Source organism: Typha angustifolia, chromosome 10, assembly GCF_048772165.1.
Source record: "Typha angustifolia cultivar Huaian chromosome 10, ASM4877216v1, whole genome shotgun sequence".
Classification (NCBI taxonomy): Eukaryota; Viridiplantae; Streptophyta; class Magnoliopsida; order Poales; family Typhaceae; genus Typha; species Typha angustifolia.
In genome coordinates, this window is record NC_133248.1 from 1,342,477 (window position 1) to 1,362,495 (window position 20,019).

At 35.5% G+C, this 20,019-nt stretch overlaps 4 protein-coding genes across 4 annotated transcripts; 1 reads left to right on the forward strand and 3 right to left on the reverse strand.

Annotated features, from left to right (window-relative positions):
• Nucleotides 1–2,685: 2,685 nt before the first annotated feature.
• Nucleotides 2,686–4,112, reverse strand: LOC140768356 (mitogen-activated protein kinase kinase kinase 18-like). The gene has a single exon (XM_073108609.1). The coding sequence runs from the start codon at nucleotides 4,018–4,020 to the stop codon at nucleotides 2,686–2,688; it is 1,335 nt and encodes a 444-aa protein (XP_072964710.1). The 5' UTR covers nucleotides 4,021–4,112.
• A 2,199-nt stretch (nucleotides 4,113–6,311) lies between these two features.
• LOC140768357 (mitogen-activated protein kinase kinase kinase 18-like) lies at nucleotides 6,312–7,762 on the reverse strand. Its single transcript, XM_073108610.1, has one exon. It carries the CDS (start codon nucleotides 7,659–7,661, stop codon nucleotides 6,312–6,314), a length of 1,350 nt encoding a protein of 449 aa, XP_072964711.1. The 5' UTR covers nucleotides 7,662–7,762.
• Nucleotides 7,763–14,545: 6,783 nt separating this feature from the next.
• LOC140769386 (uncharacterized) lies at nucleotides 14,546–16,614 on the reverse strand. Its single transcript, XM_073110085.1, has 2 exons — nucleotides 16,187–16,614; nucleotides 14,546–15,181 (listed from the first exon to the last, which is right to left on the reverse strand). Exons 1-2 carry the CDS (start codon nucleotides 16,467–16,469, stop codon nucleotides 14,799–14,801), a joined length of 666 nt encoding a protein of 221 aa, XP_072966186.1. The 5' UTR covers nucleotides 16,470–16,614; the 3' UTR covers nucleotides 14,546–14,798.
• Nucleotides 16,615–18,853: 2,239 nt separating this feature from the next.
• On the forward strand, nucleotides 18,854–19,831 carry LOC140769083 (membrane protein PM19L). Its single transcript, XM_073109641.1, has 4 exons — nucleotides 18,854–19,039; nucleotides 19,148–19,367; nucleotides 19,448–19,493; nucleotides 19,568–19,831. Exons 1-4 carry the CDS (start codon nucleotides 18,913–18,915, stop codon nucleotides 19,661–19,663), a joined length of 489 nt encoding a protein of 162 aa, XP_072965742.1. The 5' UTR covers nucleotides 18,854–18,912; the 3' UTR covers nucleotides 19,664–19,831.
• The last annotated feature ends 188 nt before the right edge of the window (nucleotides 19,832–20,019 follow it).

Here is a 20,019-nt window from a genome sequence, read left to right on the forward strand (position 1 = left end):
TCATCTCAATATTTTTTGGATAATTACACTTTGATCCTTAAACTTTCATTCTTCTTCGTATATATCTCTCCTAGATTCTCTTTTACACATACACTCCTTAAACTATTAAAAATACTTCATCAAGCTTAAAAAACCAAAAATACCCATTGAGAATTCCTTCCAAAAATATAGAGATAAATATATTATACAGCTACTCACGTGACTTACACTTACACGTGACAATTTATAAATAGAAAAGATAACGGAAATCTAACGAAATAGATATTTAAGATATTTTTAATAGTTCAGAGATCTGTGTTATAAAACAATAAACTTGAATATGCTAGTCAAACGGCTAAAAATACGCTCAAACTTAAAATACGCTCGAATTAAATCTAATCAATTCAAGGTTTAATTTAGTTGTTTTTTTATTTTCATTTTTTTTTAATAAAAAATATCAGTGAATAATTTTAATGATTATTTACTCTCTAAGAAAGAGAAAAAAAGTTATGGATTAGAAAGCTATATGGTTTAGGGGGTAGGGGTAATCAACCCTTCAAAGAAAGGGTATATCTGTCATTTTAAAAAGAAGTCTTTCTTTAAACTTGGCTGGAGAAAACACCATTCAAACCCAGCTTGAAATCTCAACCCAATACAACTTGATGGAAGGCCTGGCCCAATAATGAAATAGCCTTAAATCTTAAAAATAAATAAAACTAAGAGTTAATTAATTATACTTAGCTCCTTTAAACTATCACTTGTTTATGACACATAGACACTCCTGAACTATTAAAAATATCTCAAACACCCTCTTTTTATATTAGGTTTTCATTATCTTTTTCATCTATAAATTATATGACAGGTTTACTCTTCTGTTTTAGAAAATTATAATAAATATATTTTAGTTTACTAAAATATGCTTATTTTTTATGGGGGTACGTTGGTCTTTTTAGCTACGGCGTCAGGAGGGTAAGATATTTTCAATGGTTTAGAGAGTCTATGTGTCGAAAAATAAAAAAAAAAAAGTTCATGGGCTGAGGTACGTGAAAAATGATGATAGTTCGGGAGTTTAAGTGTAATTATCCCTAATACTAACCAATAAACCTAATTGGGCTTGAATACTCTGGGCCGGGCCATCTAAGATGATATATTGAATCAATTGCAACTTGCTGGCCATTAGTTCTTGAATCTTGAAATAATTATTGGAGAATATGTTACATTAGTGAATAGTTTCTACTTCTTTCCTCTAGTTTGTTTTTTAGGCCCCAAATTCAAATTCTTTTGATTTAGAGTTCCATATAATTATATTTTCTTAGTTCAACGTGGTCAATATGAATATTTTTCTTAGTTTATGAAGTATAATCAAACATGCAGCAAAAGGTTTTAAATCAATTTAGATTTAATATAATTAGACTTGGGTTATAAATAGGTCAGCCTAATCCAATTATCAAATAGATATTTACTCACCCGTTTATAATCTAATAACCGCTTTATAACACGATAACCTGATTATAGTTTAAATATATTGTTTATATCTCGAATAAACTTGATTGTAATTCGGATAAATCTGTTAATAATCTAAATATATTGTTTATAAAGATGAATATGACTTGTGTAGCTCATCTAATAATAATCAAGCTGTATTTTATGCTGGCTTGAAGTTGATATTTCTGGATAAAGCTTGGAGAAAAGTTACTCCAATGATAAACTAAACTCATGAGGTTGCATATGATATGAGTAGTTTAAATTATTTTTGTCGGCCATGAATTATTGGTTGGTAAAAGCAGACAGGGGGAGTGACTTTTTATGATTAATTTATTAATTAACTCCTAACAAATTTAACCAAATTTTATATCCTAAGAGGCCAAGTTGGCGTGTAACTAGCAGTAAAAAGCGTTATTGTCAAATATTATCATTGAGTCAGGCTCGCTTACCCTGGTCAGCTATCTGAGCGATGCTGCTAAGCTCGCTCAGCCAGTTAGGGCTATCATCGAAGACATTAAATTTCTCACTTGTAATTATTAAAATTATAAAGTTCGACATATTTTTAGAGAAGTTAATCATGCTACTAATTGGCTAGCAAATCATGACACAACCATGGGTTATAATTTTACCAGAGATGTAGGGTTTCATTTTGATCTTCTACTTGGTCTCCAACTCTAACGGAGCTTTTTGTAATCTGAACTATGGTGTAATATCGGAATGCCTCTTGACTAGGTCATAGTTCATGAGTAAGTGTAATTAAATTAAAAAGTAAAAGAAGTAAACAACTTTATACTGTTACAAAGCACAAATAAAACGCAATGCATGGTCCACGTTTTAAGCATGCGTTTGTTGGGCCTTCACATTCATACCAACCTGAACATTTTCTATATTCCATATATATATTATATATATTATATATATATAAAGTGCTATAATTCTTGCTTCTTAGCTCATAAGTACTAAGTTAGTTAGTGGGATACTTGCAGTTAGAGCTTAGCTTACCAAACTAATACTCACCTGCCACCTAACAAGAGAGATCAACAATCATAAAAAGGACCCCACCAACTCTGATACCAATTATTGGGAAGGCATACATGTCTTAAAATCGAACTCAACCTTAAACTTACAGCAATTAAATGAGTGGCAAAAGAAAAGTGTATAAATGCTTTCACTTTTCTCATGTCTTTTTGAACTTGTGGGACTAAACTTTAGATTAGATATTCAATAATATCTATGTTCATATATGGTTCTACTTTGATCATTAATTAGCAACACAAAGTAAAAAAGCCAAGGTGAATAGAATGCTTTACTTCTCGTATTAGAGTTGTTATCACTAATAGTACAGAAGTTAAACTCTAATCTACATGTAAGTAATTGTGTTTTCTCACTTCCATCCTCACAATTACTATCACTAACAGAGTTAAAATCTTGTGGGTTGTACTGGAAATCCTCACTATACATGTGATTAGTGCTAAACATGAATTCCTCTACTCTGCTCGTACTAGCACCAAGGTTTTGGATGTCTCCATTGCTTCTGATCGTCACCCAGCTCTCGTCCCAAGTCCAGTTGGGATCGGCGAATTCGCCGTCGCCGGATAAATCGCGAAGCCTCGTTGGTGGATCCTCGGTTGGGAATTCGACAATTGGAAGGTCTTCTTCTTCTTCTTGATCCTCTTCCTCGGATGAGAATGAGCTCCAGAATTCGTGATCGAGTGTGCTCTTTGGCGAGACCCAGAAGTCATTGGCGCACGTTTTTGGCTGCAGGCAATTGAGGAAAGGGTGGTGGAGGAGTTGCTCTGCAGTCCACCTCTCGTTGGGGTCTCTCGTCAAACACTTGGATAAGAAATCCTTCCCCTCCTCCGAGATCCATTCTGGCGATTTGGGCACTTGAGAAGAGAATCCGATGTGGTGTAGAACGGAGATGGCGTCTGAGAAAGCCGGCCAGGGGAGCTCTCCGGTGGCCATCTCAACGACGGTGCACCCGAGAGCCCAGACGTCGGCTGGCATCCCCTGCTCTTCTCCTCGAGCGACTTCCGGCGCCATGAACATTGGCGTACCTCTCAATTCACCACCAAATCTATTGCCATCTTCTTCTTCTTCGATCACCAATTTCGAGCATCCGAAGTCGGCGATCTTCGCCTGCCCGCCGGACCCAATCAGCACGTTCTGACTCTTGACGTCGCAGTGCACGATCCCGCGACCATGCAAGTAGGAGAGCCCGCGCAAAATCTCGTATGCGCGGCACCGGACTGCACGCTCCTCGAGGCGGCCGCCCTGTTTCTTGATCTCGTCGGCGAGGCATCCGCCGGGGGCGTACTCCATAAAAAGATGGCAGCCGCCGTCCGCGGCCACGTCGAAGCCGAGATACGAGACCACATAGGGAGAACTCAGGCCAGAGAGGATCCTCTGCTCCCGTTTCAACATTCCGGCGCAGGTGCCGCCAGACGATTTCACGGCGAAGACTTCCCCCGACGACGAGTCGACGGCGAGGGAGACGGTGGCCGACGAGCCACGGCCGAGCCGTCGGATTCGGCCCCACTCTCTCCCAATTGCCATTGCTTGAAGAGGAGAGAAGAGATCGAAGAGGAGTGAAGTGGTCTAAGCTCACAGCTCAATTTTTTCTTGCCCGAATTTTGATGGTAGTATTAGCAATTAAGTATATATATATAGAGAGAGAAGAGAGATAGAGAGGTGGAAGTTTCACAGTGGATTCTAAGTCTCTGGAACGTGTAAAACGAGAAGTCCACGCAACTCTGCTGAGATCATTTGCGATTCCACGTGGTTATAAAAGAATAAGAAAAAGGAAGGCAAAAAGATTCGACAGAAATTACTTCCAAACTTTGCTTCTTAATGACTATAAATTCTGATACGATGATATCTGACATATAATAAAATCTAATTATACAATTAGTAGTTTCTAAAATATTTATTTGTTAGGAGGTAATTAAAGAAAGTGATGGCCTTCTTAAAATCACTGGAAGTTTCTATTAATTTGAAGCAAACTACACGGCTATATATTATTCGAAGTAATTTTTCTAGAAACTTGTACTTTTAAGAATCATTTTTTCTTTTCTCTTTTCTTTCCATGTTAGCGGCAATCAAGTTAGAAGCTAACCAACTCTCTGTCACTCTCCTTTCTTGCATATAAATATTAATAAGTTAATTCCTTTGCTTTCAATTGGGCTACACCGACGCCTTCTTTGGCAAGGGATCACAGGAACAAATAGTAGGTAGAGTGTAAGTAAGAAAGAAGCATCTCTTTCCCAAACCTAAAAATTGATCTCTAAGTAACAAGGGGACCCTGAGAACCCTAGAAAATGGATGGATTCTAGTCCACGTGGACATCCACAGACCACGGAGGACTTAGTAGAAGAAAGAGAGAGATGAGGAATAATGCCAAACTGCCACCAAATTGCCCATAAAAAAGCTATCTAATTATTGAGTTCATGTAGATATGAGGAATGGAGTGAGGAAATAGAGAAGGGAGGTTGGATGGAGAGTTGAGCTAATGATTTCTACCAAATTTGTTAGCAGCGAGGGCTGGTGATACCAAAGCATCTGTCCATAACTACATGATGCCACATACCTCTTGTCTTTTAGGTCAGCTAACATTCTTACCCTAAAGCATAACCAATGTTTCTCGAGTTAATATAATGTCCTGATACAATTCAATTATATAGAACTAGACTGCCATTTTTATATTCAAGATTTCGACAAAAGTTTAATTAGGATTTGATGCGGACCAATCTAATGCAGGCCAGTCCGAGCACACCATCAGCAGCGGACGACGACAAAAGTATATTCTTTTATTTCTTTTAGAGTAATTAGGATTCAGCGAAGCGAAGCAGGAGAGTAGAAGGAGGAATTCTATACCTTTTCTTCTTAATTAATTAACAAAGTTGATTTATCTTATTAGTCAATCAACAAAAGAATAATTATAACACCTTGCTTTAGAGATCATCATCCTGCCATTGATGCTCTTCTTACTTACACTCTACCATTATACCATACCCTCTCCCTTACCAGAGAAGATGTCGGCATAGCTAGAAATTGTTAAATTAAATAGGTTAATAAATAAATAATTCAAAGAATAATAATATATACTGCAACATATTTAAATTTAAATTAAATACAAAACGAAAACTCAATTTAAATTAATTTCCCCTCAAGTGGACAAATTCACCGAGGAATAGTTAAGTATTTAAATTTTTATTTATGGAATTAAGAAAATATTCTCTACTGCATTGACCAAATAATAAAGAGTTTTTTTTTTACATAATTGCTATTAAAACCTTTTAAAATGTCAAACTCTTTCATAGCTACTAAATTACCCTTATTTATTAAATTTTAGAGTACAAATTTTTTTTAAATAATAATTTTTAATCATAAGTAATTAGATTTAACTCACAAAATAATAATATTTAAACAGTAATAATTTTGACTGCAATTATGATATTTTGTAAGATCCGTTGGTTGTTTGAAATCAATTCCGTTTTGCTTTTGTAGTTGGTGTCAGTGTAAATGACTCTTTTGCCCTTGTCACGGTGTCAACCGTTGAAAGGACCTTTAGGCTCTCTTTGCCTCTCCGGGCGACACGTGGAAGTACAGAGAAAATACTCGGAAAGGCGTAGACGGCAGCGTTGAGGAAAACGTCGTTGACTCTTCCTTTCTCCATTCAACTAACCAAGCAGACAAATCCGAAGCCAAGACTTCCACCAACCAAGCCAAACTATTTCCAAATTCTCAACTCTAACAAGACTTTTGTTAACTCTTGTTAATTGGGTTTATCCCAACGTGATTAGTATTTGCTCACTCGTTTCTAGATCTCAACCACCCTTCTAACGTTCTTAAGTTTCTAACCACCAGGAGACGACTAAAGAAAGACTAAATTGAAGCCTTGAATTGAATGCATTGCTTGTACTCTTACTCTTTGAATCGAAATTACCGTTACAGAAGCTGAGGAGGATTCGTAGTCCTTCCTCTTTGCCATCAATGTTACTACTGTTACTATTGCTATCACTAACAAAAGAAGCTAAAGAATTGAAGTAAAAATCCTCATTAGAATCTATCGACTCTTCTTCTCTGCTTGTACTAACACCATGGCTTCGGCCGGCGATCTCGATCTCGATCTCGACCTCGATCTCAATCTCGATCTCGATCTCCTCCTCGTGGTTGGTCCTCACCGTCACCCAGTTCTCGTCCCAAGTCCAATTGGGTTTGGCGAATTCGCGGTCGCCGGATAAATCGCGAAGCCTCGTTGATGGGTCCTCGATTGGGAATTCGACAACTAGAAGGTCTTCTTCTTGATCCTCTTCCTCGGATGAGAATGAGCTCCAGAATTCGTGATCGAGTGTGCTCTTTGGCGAGACCCAGAAGTCATCGGCGCAAGTTTTTGGCTGCAGGCAATTGAGAAAGGGGTGTTGGAGGAGTTGCTCTGCAGTCCACCTCTCGTTGGGGTCTCTCGTCAAACACTTGGATAAGAAATCCTTCCCCTCCTCCGAGATCCATTCTGGCGATTTGGGCACTTGAGAAGAGAATCCGATATGGTGTAGAACGGAGATGGCGTCTGAGAAAGCCGGCCAGGGGAGCTCTCCGGTGGCCATCTCAACGACGGTGCACCCGAGAGCCCAAACGTCGGCTGGCATCCCCTGCTCTTCTCCTCGAGCGACTTCCGGCGCCATGAACATTGGCGTACCTCTCAATTCACCACCAAATCTATTGCCATCTTCTTCTTCTTCTTCGATCACCAATTTCGAGCATCCGAAGTCGGCGATCTTCGCCTGCCCGCCGGACCCAATCAGCACGTTCTGACTCTTGACGTCGCAGTGCACGATCCCGCGACTATGCAAGTAGGAGAGCCCGCGCAAAATCTCGTAAGCGCGGCACCGGACTACACGCTCATCGAAGCGGCCGCCCTGTTTCTTGATCTCGTCGGCGAGGGATCCACCGGGGGCGTACTCCATGAAAAGCTGGCAGCCACCGTCCGCAACCACGTCGAAGCCGAGATACGAAACTACGTAGGGAGAACTCAGGCCAGAGAGGATCCTCTGCTCCCGTTTCAACATTCCGGCGCAGGTGCCGCCAGACGATTTCACAGCGAAGACTTCCCCCGACGACGAGTCGACTGCGAGGGAGACTGTAGCCGACGATCCCTGCCCCAAGATGCGGCCTTTCCGCCATTCTCCAACGGCCACCATTGATAACAGATCGAAGAAGAAGAAGAAGAAGAAGAAGAAAGCAGCGGAGAGAGAAAGAAAGAGAGAAAAGAAGAATTGGGTTAGTAGTTGCCACTATTGGACATAAATATATATATATATATATATATAGAAAGAAAGAAAGAGAGAGAGATAGTTTGGTGGGTTTTGGTTGGTTGAGAGGGTTTGCATTAAGATTTGGGCGTGTCCGGAAATGTGAAAAGGAAAAGGAGAGGAAGGGTTTTCAACCTTCTTCTTTTCTTTCCCCCACGTGTCAAAAGTCTACGCCGCCAAGACCAGGCCAACTTTTACCAAACAATCTAAATTACTCTTTTATCCCCACCATTACACTTGGTAACACATGGACCACGCTTATTCGAACCTACTCGTTCTCCTTTCCTTCTTCTAACAGTTAGATACTAAATTACTCCTTTACCCCTGGCGACGGTCATAATGTGCCAGATTGACTTTTCCGTACAAAAATTTATTCTAAATTATCATTATTATTACGTCATAAAGGTCGCACAATAAATCAAGGCATAGGTCAGCCTGACGTCATGCCGTGTGATTAGCTTGCAATCTACCTCGTGGGCTAATTATTTCAAATGATTAGCATTGGATTCCGTGACAGCCTGCACTTTCCACGTGGGTTTTGCCGCACATTTATATAAAGAAAATTACTGATGCACTGACACTTAATATGACAGATATAAATTTTATCTTAAATATAAAAAAAAAACTATTTAGGTAGATGATATGTGCTTTTATTCCCTTTTAATAATTAGGTGGTCAAGGTGTTACATTGTAATCCTCTCATAGCTTTTTGGCATATTTTTTATTATTATTATTTATTCTCCTTTTATTCTTTTGGAAATAAATACAGGTGTGCAAGTAACATTGGCCCCGAGTGCCAATCTAGCTAGTCCACGTGTATGGCCCTAAATGAAACACTTGGAGGTACTAAGAGAGAGGTGAGAAGGGAAGTTGGGGGAGTTATGGAGATGGCGTTACACCAAAATTATTAGGTGGGATTTGGTAGTACCAATATGTTCTTTTTAATATCTATCATGTTGTCAAATAGACTCTTTTTTTTTTATTAATTTTAGAGAAAAATTAACGGAAAAATTATTATTTAATATTCTCGGTCTACACCGTTACAGTCTGAGAAAATAATAATAATAATAGTAGTAGTAGTAGTAATGAAGAAAATGAAGAAGAGTTTAGGTGTAACTAATCCTTAGTAGTCTTGGGAAAATATTAAATATATTTTTGGGATCTTCTCTGTTCCAAGGTTGAAATATCTAAAATTATCTTAATGTGGAACACCAAGGGAGATGTGGAATACCAACTTAGGGCAATCAAAATGATTGACTTTATGAACACGTAATTAGGTAGATAAGTTGTATTTAATTGGTTGGTGGACCAAAGTAAGAGTTAGGTGAATGGGAAAGGATTAGTGAGACTTTTGAATTCATTTGTGAGGAACAGGAGGGCACAAAGATCTAGAGAATACTTAGGTCAACTCTAGAAATATATCCTTGCAGATAAAAGTCAAGCACTTAAAATAAATTTCTTTTTTTGAAAAAAATCTTTGTCTTGTATTTCTAGGCTTCACAAGATAATAAAAGGAAAATTGTTTCACACTTGTGCTGATATATAATATTATTATGTAGTTTCAAGTTTTAATTTTAGTGTAGTCAAAGAAAATTAGTTCACATTCATATCTGAGATTTTAATATCACTAATTTTAGTTGAACAGTACAATCGATCAATCTAGAGAGAAAAAGAAAAAGATTTAAAAGTATGAGAATTATAACTAGGAGTAGCACCGATAGCCGAAATTAAATTTACTGATCTCAAACACAAGTCGAGCTAAAAAAACTGAGCTTAAACCCTAGCTCGTGTTTTTCTTAAATTTACTAATAATCTTTTATTTACTGATCTCAAAAATTAATAAAAAGAAAATTGTTTCACACTCGTCTGAATAGATCTCCTTTGTTAGTTATGTGCTGATATATAATATTATTATGTAGTTTCAAGTTTTAATTTTAATGTAGTCAAAGAAAATTAGTTCGCATTCATTGCTGACGTGCTGACATCTGAGATTTTAATATCACTAATTTTAGTTGAACAGTACGGCCGATCAATCTAGAGAGAGAAAAAAAAAGATTTAAAAGTACGAGAGTTATAACTAGGGGGTGGCTAAACCCTAGCTCGTTTTTCGCTCGTTTGCCTTAACAAGCTAAGTTCAGCGAACAACTCGTTAAATTGAGAACTAATAGCAATCTAATAGTTAAAATACTTATTAATTAGTCAATAGATTTTAAGTTTCAAATCGAACATAAATTATTCACGACCGATAACGAGCTAAATTGACAGGCGTAGTTGCAACTAACCATCTTTTAATACAGAGAATTAGTATAAATAAATTAGAAAGAAGAAAAGAAAGGTGGGTATGATTGCCATCCACCTACAGTATTAATTAGATAAGATGTGGACTTCTCCAACCAATTAATCGAGCAATTAATTTCATACACACATATAATATAACACGAGGTGCAATATGAACTGCACTAGATTTGACCACTGAGCTAACCATGCAACTACGTACAAATGTTTGTATTCTATTTTATATTCAACTTGCCAAAGTCCACGTGAATCATCTTTCTCCTCATATTTAATCCATTCTTCCATCTTAATGGCATGCTTCTCATTGCTTAGAATTTTCCTACATCTAAGATTCAGTACTATTCCCCATGTAGCATCCTTCCAACTGAGCTGTGAACCTTAAGTTTTTCATCAAAAAGATGTCAGGTATAACTAAGTTTACTACTTTACTCTAAGAATAAATTAGTGATTAAAGAATTAATTTTGATGAATAGTATTTATATTCTAAAATACTAGATTATTGAATGAAACTATAGCACTATGAACAAAATTTGTTCTTGTACTTTAGCTGAAAATTTAAAAGTATTCTTTGAAGTTTGAGAGAGAGAGAGAGAGAGAGAGAGAGTTGCACATCTAGATGTGAGTGAGGTATGTGAAGGAGGACTTAATGGAATCTTAGGTGCAGTTAAAACGTGCTCATTTGAACATAATCTAAGCATATTATGGTACTTAATTGGACAAAGATTTATTGACCTCAGTGTAGAGTACCCTGTGCAATTGATAGGATGCCTCTATAGGATTATGATGTTGTATGTGCAATAATTATGATTAGGGCATAAGATTTGTATGTGTTTTTCTTTTTTTGATAATCACTCATTAGTTCGTAGATCCCCTACGGTGGATTGAGATTTAGTGTGGATTGACTTGTCTAATCATCTGATGATTATGATCATACTTTAAAATGGGGTATTAGGACGAGTGCAATAAGTACCGTTGGATGTAGACTGTTAATACAAGCATGAACCATTTAGGGTCAAAAAATTTTAACATGAATATAATATGTTTATTAAGTAGGTTATACACAAACAAATTATCGTGTGACACAAATTGCTATTTGTACTTGCAGTCAATATGCTTGGATTGACTACTTGTACTTGTAGGTTATTAAGGACGTCCCAAATTGAATCTCACTATATATATATATATATATATATATAATTGATATAGAGATACTTAAGTTCTACTAAACTTTGGCTTAATATATTAAGCCATGTGTGCCCGACTAGTGATTGTTTGGAATAAATGCCGCCAAAATATCGATTTAAGTCGATGCATTGTCAAGCACCAAACCACTAAATAATCCTTTTTCACAATAATTACATCGACCACACAATCTCCTTATCCATGCAGATATATTCAAATTTTCTTCCTAATATCAGTTATACATATTTAAGACAGCAGGCCATTGATCTTATGATAAGCCTGACAAGCTCTTGCCGCTAAGAAATTTTCCGGAGCCAAATCCTAATCTATTTTTCTTCTGGTATGTCACACATACATAAATTTAAACATGAGATTCTTAATAATTTTTCTCAAGAAAACAAAAAAAAAAAATCTCAAACACCTCCCATAGAATAATCTTATGAGTATCATCTTGTCTTAAGATTATACTTATTCTTATATATATATATATCTATCCTATGGTGACCCACACGACTACACGAGTGATAGCAACCTTTCATATTTGGTCTCATGATTAGAATTTTTCTTTTCTTTTTTTTTTAAAAAAGAAAAAGAAAGAAAGAAAGATTTCCTCACGTGGCATTTTTTTTTATTGATGCCAAAAATCGAAGCGTGGTGTCCACGCGTCGAGCGTCCTGTGGTGGGTTCGCGGTGGGCCACAGCTCGTGTGCTATTCCAACGGCCAATAGTGATGGTTGATGGGCGTTCATATCAAGAAAAGTTCTGAATATTAAGACTGCAATGCCAAAAGAAAGACTTGGAGTTGATGTCATTGTGGTTGAGTCTTTCTGATGTGATTGATGCCAATTTGCATTCTCTCTTCCTTTGGGACCATCCTTTCTTTTAATTTTCTTTTGGGACCACTTGACTTGGTCCAATTTGATGGAAGAATTCTCATGAAATTGATGTAGTAATTTAATTCTCTTCTATTTTTTTGACCTTTTTTTTGTCAAATATATATATCGACAACTCTACTCTATGGTGTCCCGATAAAATATTTTACTCATTCGACACATCTGTAAATATATCTCAGAAGGAGTTGAAATATTTTTTGACTATACGATCGATATACTTGCCTGCTTCCGCATCCGACGGTATGCCTAACTTGACCTCGCATGGATCGGTCCACACCACTAAATCCTAATCCTACCGACGACGCGAGCCTAACCTAACGACGGCCTCATAACAAACAAAAAGAAAATAGAAATAGAAAAAGAAAAAGGAAAAGTCTTGTTGGTGGTGTAAAACAATGACCATGCCATTCTTCTTGGTCACATGTTTGAAAAGTACTCCCATAGGAAAACGTTAATTTCTTGCATTGATTTAGTTTGTATTCTTCTTATTATTATTATTGTTGTTATTATTAATAGTATTATTGATATTATTATTGTTATTATTATTATTATTATTATTATTATTTTGTTTGTATCCATCTATTGATTTGATATCGTCCTAACTTAAAAATGTCCACCAACTAAATAAATTTAAACCTATCGGATCAAATGACAAGCACTTCTCCAAAATGACTTGATGTTAAATTCTACAAAAATTTATATATAACACCTTATATTTTAATAAAATTATAGTTTATATTCTATATTTTTATTATTTATAGATTAGATTTGAACTGACACCGTAAGAATATTCTCTTAAGTAGATATATTTTATTTTTTAAATAACTAAAATATCATCGGTATGATTTGGTTGAGTATATTTTTATAATTTTCTATATATATTTGTTAAATTATATGACTTAATTTTATAAATAGTAAAAATATAAGGTGTAAATAAGAAACATTCAAGAAGTATGAAGAAGAACAATTCATCTTCCTCTCTGTCTTGAGTTGACACTTTGTTAGGTAAATAGATGGGAAAGTTCCATCCAAAATAAAACATTAATTAATACCAAGTTGAAACTTAGTTAAATTCAGGAGATATTTATATTAAGCTATTATGTTTGGACCCATGTAAATAGAATATCTAAATATATATTTCTACTTTAGCTCCCTATTCTGGTGGTATGTTTTTATAATAAAAAAAAAGTCAGAGAGTGTATGTGGAAATAGTGCAGGGTCTAAATGGAATAAACGTTAAGAAATATACATACATATAATAAAGACAAAATATATGTTGTTTTGTGATAAATTCCTCTAAAATATATAATAATTTACCGGTAAACCTATGTGGCGTAAGACCAATGCCAAGTTGCATGAGGTGATACGTAATAACTTACGTATGAGCGAGTACGCAATGAGATTAAAAATAATAAATCTTTTAGGGTCTAACTTTAAAAATTAATGAAGAGAAAAAGATGCTGATCTAAGGTGGGAGTTGAAGGGGGGAAATAAATAAAAAAATTAAAAGAAAATTTAGAGAAAGACTACCCAACGTCACACTATTAGTCTATTATAACGAATTTTTATTTATTTATTTCTGGGTACGAATTCATGACATAACCATTGCGTAATGGAAGCTAATTTCTCTATTTTATGACATCAAAGTCTTGAAAAAAATAAATAAAAAGAATATCATTACACATAGAACTTCTAACTATTATTTTTATAAATTTTTTAATAATACATAGACTCTATTAAAATTATTTTATTAACGCCGTAGATTAAAAATATTAAAAATTAAAGTAACCTTATGAGAGGATAAATGTATTTTAGTAAATTAAAATTTTTCTCTAATTTTTCTCTATATATAAGAGTAGGTATACGATATAGCTGCTCACTTGAGATATTTTTAATAGTTTATGAGGTAAAAATTATAGTCAAATGATAAATACATATAAATAAGATGTTAATGATAATAAGATCAAAATATAGGATGTAAATTATTATATTTTTTATATTATAACAAGAGATAATACTACTAAACCTATCTGAATATTGTATATTTTCACACAGACCTCCTAACTCTTGGAAACCTAAAAGTTAAAAGCCTATACTAGTGTGAGTTGCATAGTAACTTTTAAAACGAGAACGTAATGGAAGAAAAAAATTTGATAGGTTTTCAATAATGTAGAAGATCTGTGTATTAAAAAACACAATTTTGCAAGTGTTACATGAAAATAAGCAATAATCTAGAGGATCCAAGTGAAATTATCTCATAAATAAAACAAAAGTTTGTGAAAACAAAAACAGATCACCGGCTTTACAAGGAAAGCTTTTGAAAGATTAGTGAGCCAAATCTGATGAGAGTTTAAGAGCATGACCACAATTAGATTTAGGGTCTTAAGGAATACCAGTATGAACTACTCAACAAGGAGCTGGAATTATAATTCAGTTGAACTCAAATCTTGGTCATAAACACATGTTAATTGCTCACCACACCATGTAATTTTTAGAGCAGAAAGAACCATATCATCTATTATTTCTCAGGAATGGCTGCTTTTAGTAAAACTCACTCAGAAAACCAACAACATATATCTAATCATAACTATCAAAGGAAGATCATCTCAAGCAAAAGAAGCTCCATAAAGCAAAGATCTCTTTCTTCAAGTGTCATTTAAGTATTCTTCTTGCTATCAGAATGCGATATTCCCAGGTCTATGGACTGCAGTTGGCTTTTAAGATCCTGGTTTTCCTCAAGCAGGCGGTCATACTCAAGAAGTAGGCCCTCAGATTGTTTCCTCAATGCTAAAGCATTGGCCTCGGCCACCTTGACCTCCTCCGCTTTTGTTTGCGACACGGATTTCAGTTGCTTTATTTGTTCATTTAGACTGGCAATCTCTTTCTCGCGTGATTTCATCTCCTCCGAACCGCTGCTTTTTGCTTCTTCTAAGATCCTGTTCTGTTTCATTACAGCCTCCATGCTTTTCTTTTGAATCCGAAGCTCTCTAATGTAATGGTGCAGCCGATCAATAATTAGCGAAAGGAATAGGGAGTATCCTGCATAAATATGATAAAATGTATCGTATTCAATTATACTCACACAAAACATTATTTTGACCAACTCAACAAATCATACCAACAAACAGCAATACACACTTCCAGGCAGGAGTCAGTTATTGGAAATGCAAAGTAGGATACTTGAACAAGACAAAGTAATCAAAAAGTTGTGTAATAGGAAGTGAACTTGCACGTAAAGTATTTATATAGACAAAACGACAATGAAAACTGCACCTTTTCTTTTCTCTGAATACATCAAATCTCCTTCTCGATTAAATTTAAGAAAAAAATACGGTTTATAAACCAAAATAGAATTGTGGATCTCCGTGAGGGCAAAATAGTGAAATCAAAGAACTGATAACTGATTGTTTTGGAGCTTCTTTTTTGTGCAAAGGTACTAGAAAAAAGTCAAAAACAAGTAGCCTCTCAAGTTTTCATACTTAAAAGGCAGGCAGTGACTTTACGTGTACTGCAGTTTCATCCTGTTAATTGTCACCAAAATATGCCCTTGTATATGAAGGTATATCAGTAAATAATAAGTGTGCATCAAATCTTTTTGCTCACATATGCACAATGGTGTTGACCTCATAAATAGAAGGGATAGTTTACTTTGTTAAATGTTTGCAAACTTTAACCATACCATCTAATTGATTAATGGATGTCATCAAGAGTTCCGGCAAATTTTGCTCCATTACGACAATTACGGTTTCACAAAAAAGAGATTTGAATAAATCATGTATGACTGTCGAATGTAATCATAGTAATACCTAGTGATGCTAACGATAAAAGCTAACGGTTCCTAATACTTATATATCAATCCTCGATCTATTACTCATCAGGGGTAGACTGGGTTCCTAACATCCATTATAACTACAATCGGCACTCTTTTGTATCAATCCATCAAAAGAACATAAGGCAATTGAAACCCTAAACCAACAGAAGTGAATCAAAACACCAAATAGGATACAATTCAAAGGGTAAAGTCGCAAGATTTTCTTTACCGACCCATGAGGGAGGCCTCGAGGAGGTGTCGGCTCATGAGGACCTGGTCGGTGGGTGTGAGCTGACCGACCTCGCTTGAGCGGTTGCGGATCTTGGCCATGCTGTAGATGCTGGAGGACAGGACGACGAAGACGGTGCCGGCGATGGTCCTCATCATGACTGGGCCACGGCCGCGCTTGAGGCGGTCGAGGGCCAGGATAGCTAACTTGCGCAAGGGGGTCTTGAATAGGAGGATCACCACTATTCCCACCTCCGCGGCTAAGATCGTGAACAGTAGCTGGATCATCTCGCCTTCTTCTTCTTCTTCTTCTTCTTCTTGATTTGGATCGAAAGGGAGGAATCGGATCTAAGAAAGAATGGTGGGGATTAAAGGGAGGGAGGTTTTATGGTAACGCGTGAGACAGAGAGAGAGAGAGAGAGAGAGAGCGAGAGTCCTCCTTAGAGATGAAGTAATTAAAGCTAAAGAGGAAGTAATCAAAGCGAAAGGTGGAAAATTACGAGGAATACCCCCAATGATTTTGGTGTGGATCTCGAGGCAACTGTTTATTTTCAATTTTTCCTTGCTGCCGACGGCCGTCCTTTTCTTTTGTTTTTGTTCGGCAATATACACAAATTATGCTGAGATTTACGAGTTCTTTTTATCAACTTATTACCAATGTAAAGCTTCTCTCAAACTTATATAAAAACTTAAAATTTTAATTCAAGTTGCTGAAACACTAACTTAAAGAGATTCTTATAAATAAAACACTGAAATATTTAGTGTTTTGGCGCAGATGAAAAACACTGAACTAATCGGCGGTTGTGTAAAAATGTAAAATGTTTATAAGTTTGAGTGTTTTAGTTAGAACTAGTATAAAATAAATCCCTTTCGGTGATAAGTTTGAGAGAGGCAAAAGATTTAGAGCGGTGCTAGCTTGGTCGGTTAATCTAGATATACGTCAAAATATTGAGTGTGCATATTCAATGCTTTTGACTATATCTGCTTAAATTCTATAGCACTATGTATTTTTCTTCGGACACAGTTAGAACCATTGAATCCATGCGATTGAAACATCGAATGGACCATGAAATAAAGGGCCATGGGAACCTACTTCTATCTTATATAAATCATGGAAATGGGTGCATATACATCACACCTCCTACGGTGGTTGTCAAAGCGTGAATTTCTAATTTTGCTGTACGAGGGAGACGTACACCACTCTCTCGAAGATTGTTGGGTCTTGCACAATTGGATGCAAAGAGAGTAGTAAGGCCTCCCGAGGTAATTTTAGTATGACCGAAGCTGATAAATTCTTAGACTGAAAATAGAGTAAAGGAGTAAGGCTGCCCGGTAGATAACTTAGTCCACTGAGTGTGTGAGAAAAAAATCTTCCTAATGGGCAACTCGATTGTTTAGGAATATGCTGCATCACAAGATAGAGTATAGCAGCGAGATGGGGAAGAGAAAATTGACAAAAAATCTAGAAAATAGCAGCGAAGGAAAAGAAAACCGTATGTTATACATCGACCTACTTTCAAGAAAAGTAATTTATTATTAGGTGCCAAATCTATTTCTCAGAAATAGTTTCAAAGCTCACATGTAGTATTTCAGTGAATTCAAATATCAAATTTATTTACTACAAAAAATATGGGAATTGATATTTTACAGTGCAGTATTTGTTATTTACACAGCATTTTAAATTTTTATTTGCATATTGATTTACTTTTTGCTCTTCTTAGATGAATTTATTAGAAGATAAAAAAGCCATTATAGAAAACAAGATTTAAGTTGCTCTTTATATAATAAATATTATCATATATATATATTTATATGTATCTATTATTTTTCTTCTAAATAGTAATTTAATCTTGCGGTAGTTAATGGTCGTTTTAATGGTTTAAATTTGTTATTAATGGCACTAGTCAATTTGGGTTAGTTGAATTAATATGCTCACTTTTTTGGTTGAAGAAGAAGGTAATTCATGAATAATATTATACTTACTATTTATCTGTGGTTTAAAAAAGAGTTATATTTTCTATTATGTTCCAATACTAGGATAGAGAGTCCTCTCCTTTGTTTTGTTATCTAATTTTAAGTTAGAATAAGAAAACTAGAATAAAGAGTCTATTGGTTATATTAGATTTGATAAGGGTCTTTATTCTTTAAAAAATTATGAGATTAAATGCTTAAATTTAGATATAAATGAAATAAATTGAAACCAGACCAGACCAAAGATGGACAGACTTTAATTTGTCATTTCTGCTAATAAAGCCACATTATCTTAATCATACTAGTTTAATTACTTTCTCTAACTTCTAGATCTTATTGTGCTTAGTTTATAAGGGCAGCTTTGTCTCTAACTTTTACTTTGGACCTTCAAATTAACTTTCAAACAATGCTAACTACACTGAAAGCTAATTAATTAAAGGGAATTCTTCTTGCCTCTAGCAAAAGGAAGCAAAAGGAATATGGAATAAAGAAGTGCAAATTTAATTCAAATAAAAACACCAACTCCATGGCTAGCTTCTTTCCTTGAACTTGAAGTTCTTCTCCTCATCTTTACAACCTCCTCAAAACCAACTTGCTCTAAGGATTGGCAAGAAAAGAACAAAACTTTATAGTTGTAAGTTGCAAACTAGACTATATATATTTGCATGATGATGATGATGATGATGAACAAGTAACCCTTCTCATCTAATCCCATTACTCTTATCTTCTCTTCAAAGCTCATCATAAGAAAATCTCATCAATGGCTAATGAGCAGTTAAAGCCCATTGTTTCCCTTCTTCTCTTCCTCAACTTCTGCATGTATGCCATTGTTGCAGTCATTGGTGGATGGGCCATTAACCTCGCCATTAATCGAGGTTTTATCATAGGTATACTTCCCTAATCTTTCATCTTGCATCCCAGTGCATATCATATATATACAGTCTCACCTCATTTCTTCAAGACTTAAAAAGGACTGAGGTTGTTAAGTTTGACAGGTCCAGAATTAGTACTTCCAGCAAATTTCCCTCCAATTTTTTTCCCAATTGGAAACATGGCCACTGGATTTTTCGTGATTTTTGCGGTGATCGCCGGCGCCATCGGCACCGCTGCGGCGGTCGCCGGATTTAATCACATTAGGTTTTGGAATTATGATAGCTTGCAGCCTGCTGCAGCCTCAGCTCTCATTGCATGGGTTCTCACCCTTGTAGCCATGGGGTAAGTAGTAATTAAAAGACTATTATTACACTAATTAGGTTGATCTAATTAAACTTGGGTCTTTATCTTTATGATGGCAGTTTGGCCTGTAAGGAGATTAATCTTGATGGAAGAAATGCAAAACTGGTAAGATATTAAGGCAGAGATTATATATCAATTTTTAATCAATTAATTTGAAACTGCTAACATTTGCTTTGCAGAGAACAATGGAGTCTTTTATGATCATCCTCTCAGCTACTCAGTTTGTTTACATTCTTGCCATCCATGGAGGACATCAAAGGAGAGTCAGGAATTGAATTTGGAGACTGTTCCAATTTGAGAATTATGATTGCTTTGATTGTTTAATCTTTCTTCTTTCTTCTTCTCTCTGTTGCCTTTATTGTGTGGTGTGGTGTGGTGTTTGTGATTAATCCAGTGGTGTGCAGTGATTTAGTTTATGGATTATCTGAACAAAAGAAAAAAGTTGATAATAAGCATGAGAATGGGTAGATTTCTCAAGCCATCTTGTTTATTTAATATAATAAAAATTGAAAAATAATAGACATAGAAAAAGGTAATCTCAATTCTAAAACACATAGATTTTTTATAATAAAAATACTTAAAACTTAGGTTATATACTGCACATAATTTTCAGGATCAATAAACTTATAGA

Bases quoted from the DNA above. Each gene is read 5' to 3' on its own strand.
- LOC140768356 (XM_073108609.1), bottom strand. From the start codon at position 4,020: ATGGCAATTGGGAGAGAGTGGGGCCGAATCCGACGGCTCGGCCGTGGC.
- LOC140768357 (XM_073108610.1), bottom strand. From the start codon at position 7,661: ATGGTGGCCGTTGGAGAATGGCGGAAAGGCCGCATCTTGGGGCAGGGA.
- LOC140769386 (XM_073110085.1), bottom strand. From the start codon at position 16,469: ATGATCCAGCTACTGTTCACGATCTTAGCCGCGGAGGTGGGAATAGTG. The intron at 15,182-16,186 runs GTCGGTAAAGAA...ATATTTATGCAG, and splicing joins CCTCGAGGCCTCCCTCATGG to GATACTCCCTATTCCTTTCG.
- LOC140769083 (XM_073109641.1), top strand. From the start codon at position 18,913: ATGGCTAATGAGCAGTTAAAGCCCATTGTTTCCCTTCTTCTCTTCCTC. The intron at 19,368-19,447 runs GTAAGTAGTAAT...TTATGATGGCAG, and splicing joins CTCACCCTTGTAGCCATGGG to TTTGGCCTGTAAGGAGATTA. The intron at 19,494-19,567 runs GTAAGATATTAA...TTTGCTTTGCAG, and splicing joins ATGGAAGAAATGCAAAACTG to AGAACAATGGAGTCTTTTAT.